Source organism: Corvus kubaryi, unplaced genomic scaffold, assembly GCF_017639235.1.
Source record: "Corvus kubaryi isolate FWS band 111438036 unplaced genomic scaffold, C.kubaryi_AGA036_p1.0 137, whole genome shotgun sequence".
NCBI lineage: Eukaryota > Metazoa > Chordata > Aves > Passeriformes > Corvidae > Corvus > Corvus kubaryi.
In genome coordinates this window covers 12,966,789-12,976,018 of record NW_024580671.1, presented here as the reverse complement: position 1 = coordinate 12,976,018, position 9,230 = coordinate 12,966,789, and the positions used below count along the sequence as shown (strand labels likewise).

At 42.3% G+C, this 9,230-nt stretch overlaps 1 protein-coding gene across 2 annotated transcripts in view; it reads right to left on the bottom strand.

The window, feature by feature from the left end:
- Positions 1-396: 396 nt before the first annotated feature.
- Positions 397-9,230, bottom strand: part of SLC38A1 (solute carrier family 38 member 1) — a 42,094-nt gene continuing 33,260 nt past the window's right edge. Inside the window, exons 13-17 of one of the 2 annotated variants that reach the window (XR_006014405.1) lie at positions 8,519-8,637; positions 7,841-7,982; positions 7,635-7,732; positions 6,418-6,605; positions 397-3,201 (exon numbers count right to left, since the gene is read on the bottom strand). Coding sequence is in view for 1 of the 2 variants with exons in the window: in XM_042017910.1 (XP_041873844.1) it covers positions 6,504-6,605; positions 7,635-7,732; positions 7,841-7,982; positions 8,519-8,637 (461 nt within the window). In the remaining variant the exon portion in view is untranslated. Of the gene's footprint in view, positions 6,606-7,634; positions 7,733-7,840; positions 7,983-8,518; positions 8,638-9,230 lie in introns of both variants that reach the window. The other variant, XM_042017910.1, reaches the window with a different exon arrangement.

The following is a 9,230-nucleotide window of genomic DNA, read 5'->3' as shown; positions in this document are numbered from 1 at the left end:
ACTTGACCTTGAAACAGACTGGCAAGCAGTTTTCAAGGAGTAGGCAGAAATAAGTACTGGCCTTGAGGAATGCTGTCATCTTCAGCAACTTCAGACCGTTGTAACCATCTGCCCCAGCTTCAGGTCCCTCTAAAACTGTATCAGAAACTTCACCCTAATGTTCCATAGCCGTCTGTTGATGCTTTGCTCTATATCCTGCACCAAATCTAATGTAGTTGGCTTTGCAAGAGCTGCATGCCCTAAATTCAGTGAAAATACTTGTATGAAGAGCAGGGAGCATTTGCTGTTCAAGTCATTAAAAGGACACATTGTCATCCCTTTGGAAGAATGAATATGGCCCCAACATTGATTTAGATCACTATTTTAATGTTTAAAAACTAAGAGGTAACAGAGAGATCATAGAACTTGATACATTTTATTTACACATAGAAACTGAAAAACTGTTGTTTATTTTAATATGAGCAGCACAAAGTTAACAGGTGATGTTAACAGAAGCAAAATATTACTGATGACTCACTTCAACAATCGTATTAGAGATGAGCTTGTATCAAGCATACATGATTCAAACAACATTGTTTATACTGGATCTGTGTGAGCCCTAGCATATATTGGGACACTAAAAACAGGTTTCTATAAACAATGCAAAGTTCAAGTCTAGTGGAAAAATACCTTTACAGTTTAAATTTTGTTGGCTATAACACTGAAAACAAAATGTACACTGGTATTAATTTGAAAAGCTCTATAGAACTGACTGTATATAGGTTTTTTCCCCCAAATTTGTGCTCATGATAAAAGCAAATATTATTTCATTTTCATCCAAGCCCATGAAGTAAACATGAAAAAAAACCACAATTATTTTTAGATGCATTTCTTAACCTCAAATTTTCAGCAGTCCTGAAAAAACGTTTCCATGCTTTACCAGTGAGAAAGTCTATGCAAGGCCTCTGATGGATGCAATCTCAGGACATACCCATCCCTCCCCTCCCATCACCCTCACCCCTGGACATGCAGCTATCCCACGACCTCTGCCTGTTCACATGGTGGGATGTGCAAGCAGTCCCTGGCCAGGGAAGCTCTTGGCAGCCTCAGGTGCCAGTGTCTAGGTCACATGAGAGCAGCAGGGTCTGAGGCAGAGCAGCCACAGGAGGGGGCTGGAAATGGCACCAACTGCTTTGGTTGCTGCCCACCCCTGGCTTGTCATTCTTTTTTCTGAACTACTGGCATTTCTGATGGCTGAAAATGGAAATGCAGAAGCTCTGCCCTGACTTCTGGGTAAATATACACCTGGATACAACACAGCATAATGCTGGGTCAAATTGCTGGCTGCAGTTTGCCATGGTTTCCTCCATAAAGCCTTTTCAGGACTTTACTACCAACTGACCTCAGCTGAGGAAGTAAGAGGTATCTGGGTACCAAAGGGGCCCTTTAACAAGGGAGATATTTTACCCAACAGGAAGACTGGCAAACTTGCTGTTGAGAAAACAGGGAGTCGTCCACTGGAAGTAATCCTAGCAATTTAACTGGACTTTTTATTTTTCTTTTTACTTTAGGGATGTAATTATAATTTCAAGTTTAGGATTTAACTTGTGAACTCTTGGGAGAAGGAAAAGGATATACATTTTTCTAAGAAGCTAAAGTATTTGTATTTCTATTAAAATTATTCTTAATATGCAGAGCCTATCTCAACACTTCTATTCATAGGGGATAAACAACTGCAAAAATATACAGCATCCTATTTATTTACAATATATATGTACATAAAAATGGAATTTCCTACAATACAACACAACTGCATAGATTTGTCTTCAGAAACATAGGTATGTGTACAATTTGTGAATTCTAGACTTTCCAGCCCTGTACCTTTTATTAATTAATTATCTTTTTTTTTCACAGTTTGTTACAGAAATCCTTACATTAGATACAAATAAAACATTCTTTGCTGTACGTTATAGGAAATAAGGATTTTCTGACGCCAAGGGCTCTGGGGATTTGTTTATGAAAGCACCATGGCGCCAGCGGATAAAGCCATCTCATGGAGCTGCTGATGGAGCTGAGTACATTCTGTGGTGCCTTTCTCCTACAGGCACTGGAGTGGGGCAGTAGGACTGGAGGTGGGACACCACCACATGAAAAGTTTTGTTTTGACCAAGGTGCTCTTTAGCCTTAATGTAAGGTTCAAGCAAAGAAATGTATCCATTTAAAGATAAGCTAGACATACCATTAATTGTTACTCTTTAATACTCAATATCAGAGAGCTGTGTTGCACTTATGCATTGTAAGGCGGATGTACAGACAAAACCCACATATCAACCAACCCACACTTGCACGTGTGACCTATTACAAGTGGAGCACAGGCTTCGGGTTCTTATGTGGCTCAGAAGAGCAGCCCTCAGAGCGGATGAGCATCCCCATCCCTGACCTCGCAGGATGAGACCAGCTATTATTGTGCCCTGGGCCTGCACATGTGCCAGGCACCACTTGGTCCACGTCAGCTCTACAAAAGGTCTGTGCTGATGCACAGATTTGGCATCAGCCCTCTGACCAGTAGCAAGCATCACCCAGAGAGGTCACTGGTCACTGCCCCGAGATACTGTTCCCAAATAACAATTTACTGTGTTTTACTACCTAGGCATGTTTGCCATTGGACAGAGAAGGGCAGCTGTATTACGGTTGCTTTAAGCCCGTAACTATTTTCTTTGCAATGTGCTGTGGACTAGGAGAGGCAGCAAGGCTGTCTTTTAAGTGTAGGATTACTTCTTACAATCTTATTGGTAGTCCCTGCTTCTAATTAGTCCTTCCTTGTCCCTCACCACTTGATTGTTGCTATTACACAAATGAGCATTTTAAAGATTTTTTTTGCAGTTATTAGGAGCAATTTGGCATCCAGTCTATGACACTTGCAGTGCTCACAATAGTGATAAACTCTCTATGAAAAGAAAGCATGCTATCACCTACTAAGTAGATATGGTACTCTGGATCCTATTAATTTTACAACAGAGAAACTCCTACAGCATTTCACTGTGCTCTTAAAATCCTAACTAAAATGTGGGACTCATACAATCGTGGCTACAGGTTCACTATTCCAAATGAACTGAATAACAGCAGTACATTTTACAGATAACCTCATACAAATATTGTCATCCATCACTGATGTTGACAGTTACAGCAGGGTCTATTGCATTCTGTTAAGAATGTATAAACCTGATGAGAAAACAAAAAGCACGTTATTTCACGTTCATTACCACAGACATCAATAAACACATGATTCCCTTCCATAAATATCTATAAATATGATGCCAGTAAATCAGTCTAAGCAAAATTCCCTCTTTTTTTTTATTTTTTTTTATTTTTAAGAGACCCAGAAACAAAGTCTGTTTAAAGACTTAATATTTTGGGTATCCATTTTTCAGTATATAAGACATGCTTTGGTGGTCCAGTACCTTGGGTAATTTCACTCTATGCATACTCAGCTCATTCTCCCTATTTATTCAGTAAATCTCCAGTATACAAAACAAACTGGGAAAAAGGAGAAGGCAGAATAGCAAAGAGGAGAGAGAGGAATAGTGATGGAGGAGATTTAGGAGGATGAACAATCAGTGACCCAACAGCCCTTCAAGTCGAAGGAAGTTGGGTGCCAAAACTCAATGGTTGGTATTTCAAACAGCAGACTACAGACTACTGGGGGCAGGGCAGGGGGAGAGGAACGAGGAGGGAGATGTCACAGATGTGACCTTGCTGGAACCCTGTGCAGCAGACCTCTACTACTTCATACCTGGACACTTCAAAGTCATTCCCAGTATCTCGTCTCTCACAACCCCCCCTATGCACAGAGCTGTACTGCTCATTAATCAGTAGTAGAAGAAAGATAAAGGGGGAGGAAAGCAGGAGATCCTGGTAGCATCTTAAGGATAACACTGTACAGCATTCTCAGGTCTGAGTTAGGTTTTTTAGGATAAGATCCAGAGAGATTATAAGGCACCTCAAAACTAGAAATGCAACCTCAGCAAGCTGAATCAGAGAATGGAGTGAGATGCTGGGCTTCTACTGCAGTGACCACTGAGGGTTGGGTGCCTGCAAAAGGAAAACCACAAATTTACATCCTAAGCTGAGAAGATGCCTGGAATGAGGTGCAAAGAGGTAAGAACCAATCACAGGCTCTACTCCCCAGAGCTTGCCTAACACTTGGTCTTGCAGGCTATGGTATGGACTTCTCTGAGAATAAAGGCAGGGATCAGTCCCATAAAGAGACAGCGCAGAGAGAACTGGTGACCTGCACCATCACAGGCAAGGGTCTGAGACCAGCCACAGGAAAGCACAAGGGACCTCAGCCCAGGGATCCCAAATAGCTCAGCACTTCGTATGTTAAAGGCTGGGCTAGGGGGTGCTTGGGAGAAAGGATGATGCACCAGAGAACTTGTTGGGAGCCTGCGAGTGGAGGTCTCAGGGGCCTGGAGGAAGGCAGAATAAAAGAACCCTGCACTGCAGTCTAGCAGGTCACTTTGCCTGGAGGGAGAAGGCTTCCAGGTTTGTTCTTGCTGCTGGGCTACTCCAAGGACTTGGGCAGCTTGTGGAATCCACTCTGCCTTATTTCTGGATCACAGTGAAGTATTGTCAGAGGCAAGCACCTCACCGCCTATGCTAAGGTACAGATCTGGAAATCTGGGCTTAGTAGGCTTAGTTTCTGGAGCATGAACAATGTGCATCTCAATGCCCAAATTCCTAGGAAGGCCCCAAACGAACCTCTCTGGATGTTATCTTTAGAAACCAACTTTCAGGGTCCTGAGACGTGTTCTGTGATCTCAACTCTCAGTGACTTCAAGCCATGTAGGACAAGGCAATGGCAACTGAGGCAATTCAATAGCTCACAGAAACCCCAAGATCCCAAATACCCTATCCCTAACCTTAAAAAGAGCAAGTTGCAATGACAGGTTCCTCACAGCTGATGACAGTCTGCTTCCACAGTTACAATGGGTGTTGTCAACGAACCAGCTACTGAGAACAAGAGGGTCACTGCATACTGACAGGTATGGCTTGAGCACACCAAGGGCATCACCTTGGGCATGAAGCGGGACTCCCTTTAGCCATTAGTTCTTTCAGTGGGAAGCACGCTCATATTCTGAGACACTTTTTAGCTCACATGGTGAATGACACAAAGTGAACACGTTTATGCTGCTGACAGTGCACTAACAGAAGATGTCTGCTCAGGATGGTGAGTGATCACCTGCTTGGCTTTTGAGTCTCTACACGTAGTTCTCTACACCAGCTATAAGGCATTAGGCAAATGCTTATTCTGTGGACGACTGTTGCAATTTACAGTGTTTCTGCTAGTATGTTATGGAGAACAATGTAAATTGTAAATGTAAATCTTTTAAATATAAAAAGTATTTCTGTTCATTTAAAGAAATGTTACAGATTTCAATTTCCATTAGAAATCCAGTAGTTTGGCAGAGTGAGTCAAATCCTGCTCCCACTGCTGTCAAAGACCCCACTGACTTCAGTGGGAGGAGGGTAAGACACAAGAGAGGAGCCAGTCCCTACAAGGTATGGAAAAGGCATGAGGTATGATTAAATGCGTAGGTTTTAACAAAACTAGAGCTTGGTATTTTTTTTCTGAGAGCAATGGGGCATTACTGAACAGTGTAATGCTGAAGAAAATGCAGACTTCTTATGGAAATCTCCAAATGTCTGCTTCCCTTCAGGCTCAAGTACTCATGGTTTGGGGTCAAGTTCTGGTCAGCCTCCAACTCAAGTGTGCCAGGGGAATGGTGGCTGGCAGTGGTGGCTGTTCTTCTCCTGCTCCCTGCACCACATCACAAAGACACACACACACACACAACACAGTCTGTTTCCCAAAGCCATGGATGGGCCAAGGCCTGGGGCTGGCTCCGCCCCCCCCCAAAACATCGAAGAGAAGCACCGGATTTAGGACCTACGCTTACACAGCGTTCAGTTTTGCTCTTGTGGTGCTTTTCATGCCTGTATCCAGAATGCTACCCTTAACCCAGTGAGGCAAATGGTGCCTGAAACAGCAACAGAACAAACAAACCAACAAACCAGATGCATACAATTAAGAGAGCAGAGTTTTGGCTAAAAGAGGGGGGAAGGATATGAATGGACAACACTCTAGTTGGAATTGACAGCAACAGGCACTGCTGCCCTAAAGGAGCAGAGCTTGTGGCTAAAGGGCTAAGGGTAATAATGGAACAATGCAATTCATGGGCGGAAGAGGAGAAACTTGTGATGAATTTCTATGAGCGATGCTCTATATAGTCTCATGGACAACACACAGACTTTTTGCTGATCAAAGAGTGATATGCCTGTTGGAAGAATGGGTCTGTTTTCTGCAAGAAAATACACCCATAATAGTATTTTCAGTACTGGATAATCATTATTTGGATTTGATTTGAGTAAACTCACAAAAGGTGGAACAGACAACAGAACGGATGGTTGCAATTTTGGTGTGTAGCGAACAGGGGTATCTTCTTTTGAGAAGAAGGTGAACTTCAGTGGCCTTCAGCACTGCCTCCCGACTGTACCCAGTCATAGATGACCAAGGGAATGCTCACTAGGGAAAACAATACCCCCAGTGCCAAGAAAAGAGAAGCCTGAAACAAAAAAAAAGGAGAGAAATTTAACAAATGAAAAGACAGTTAATTCAAGTATGTTAACTTCTCTTAAGGAGATTCACAAGGTGATGTATCAAAGTTATCAGCTAAAATGAGCTAGCACTTCTGGTAAAGACAAGACCCACAGATAATTAAACAGATTAGCGTCATTAATAATTACTCGCTGAACACCAAACTAATTTTTTTTTCTCCTTTCAATTCACTTCTTAAATACTGATCATCCCTAAAGAGGATTAAGTGAGTCTGTTTTTAGGACTGATCAGCTCCGCTCCTTCCAAAGCCTCACAGAAATCAGTATATTCTTCCCACTGGATATGTGTTCATCAAAGTCCAGCCTTTTTGTCATGGGATCTGTGGATGCAGCCAAAGTGAAACATGTTTTCTACCTGTCTGCTCAGAGAAGAAAGGTCTGACCTTAGAATGCTTGCAGTGCATGCCCCGTTAGACTGGGAATACACAGGAGTGTTATATCTTTTCAGCTGCAGCTCTCTCTGGGAAAATCTTTCCAAGGCCCATTCCTATCTGCTCATGCATGCCAAACAGCTAACATAACATTTCAGCTGGCTGCTTCATGTGGAACCACCCTAAGTCTGACTCAGGTCCATTGAAACCATGAGGAATACTGCAAATGAAGCACTTTGCATGCTTTCTGGATCAACACACAGAGAGCGCTTGCTGGGCTGAAAGGCTTGCTGAGGTGGGCTGGAGGGGTTCCTGCACCCCGCTGACAGCTACTGCTGCTTGTCAGCCAGGGAAGTAAGTACCTCATGCCACAGAGAAGAGCCTCCCCAAAACACAAGATGCCATGCATGGCATGGCCCCTCCACCAGGGGATCCCCAAAGTAAGCAAAGCAGCAGGGTGAGCACAGCTGCCAGCTGACTGAAGCACATGGGGAACGTAATGTAAAGGAGCTCACACATATGTTCTGATTAGGTCTGCTTTGCACCTGGTACATTATAGAGAATGACAAGAGGAAAGTGTTGCATTGATGGGAATGGAATGCATACCCAAATCCTCTGAGTCAACTTTGATCCATCCTGCTGTGTAATTTTTAAGTACAATGACGAAGGAAGAATGAAAATCAGCATATTGGCAGAAGTGACCCCTGCAAAATTCAAATGAATGAGTTTTGTTAACTGTCAGCAACAGCTAATTATTGCATTGCTGATTAGTAACTCTTTTTTATTAGTAGTACAAAACCAGGATACTGTACCTACAACTCCAAAAATATCTTTCATGGATGGGATAAAGATGACTAACAGGTTGATGATAACCAAAAGAACAAAAGTAACCAAAACATGACGGCATAAGTCAAATTTTGTTTTTCTGGCCATCTCAAATAATGATGAACGCACCTGTAGGGAGAGAGAGAGAAAGTTCTCTGTCAAGAATAGTCTATAAGCCAATTCAAAGCTTCCCATGTTTATTTTAACTGGTTCTTCATGTAACAAGTGCTGCATAGATCTGTCAGAAACTCTGGGTTGCCTGATGTAATGTCCTTTGAAATACTCCTTAAAATTGTTATTTCAGAACTGTAGGTACATGTGCAGTAGGATATTCCTCTTTTTTTAACATGCCTTTTTGAATCCTTCTCCACTTAAAAAGGAACTTCACCTCTGAGCCTGCTCCAGTAAAGTGATGTGAAGTAAGAGAGGAACCTTGCAGATTCAATATAAAACAGGTGTACGACCAAAACTGATTTATTTATTTACTGCATAGAGAACTTCTCCAGAAGTTAGTGGGAGTCTGGCACCAGAAAAGACTAATCCAAGCTCAAGCTCTTTTTGTAGCTGCAACACTGTAGTCTCAGCCACCACTGGACTGTAGTTTGAAGAAATGTGCTGTGTACAGCTGTTACCAACTTCCAAACCACGCAGACCTCTTCACTTACAGTGAAAAACAGCACCGGCACGGTGAGTATCACCGCCACGATCACAGCCAAGCGCACGGTCAGGATGAGGATGTCATCTTTGCTCTGGTATTTGTGAAGCAGATCTGACTGCACATTCTCTATGGGAAAGACAGTAAGGTAAGTGTTCTGGCAAAAAGGCAATTAGTCCACAAAAATCATTGCTTAACAACAGCCTTCTTGAACAACAAGTGATTTATCTGTAAACAGAAGAGTATGGAATGAAACATTCTTCAGTTAAAACAGAGCTTTGAACAAAATCCCAATGATCCCATTATTCCGGATTAATCCTTTGGAGGCCTGATTTAGGAATGCATCTTAATTCATGACAGCACATGCCTAAGTCTAAAGTAATTTTCACTGTAGAAGAGACAACAGTGAGACATACATGAAAGCTTGCTTACATATACACATATAAACAAAAATAGGTAAAGTGAAATCAGCTATTTTTAATTGGTTCTGTGGACTTTTTAAAAGTTTTAAATGATATAAAAATAAACACATGCACTGCAATGGCTGAACTTAATATAAACTGCAAGGTCTTGAGCTAAATTAGTCTAAACAGCAAATAAACTTCCAGCGAAAAGCAGTGCCCCTGTTCTCAACTGAGAACAAAGCCTATCTCAGGTCAGCTCTCAGCAGGATGCTCTGAAATTTGCACTCAAATCCCTCAGCAGCTCCTCTGAGGGCTGCC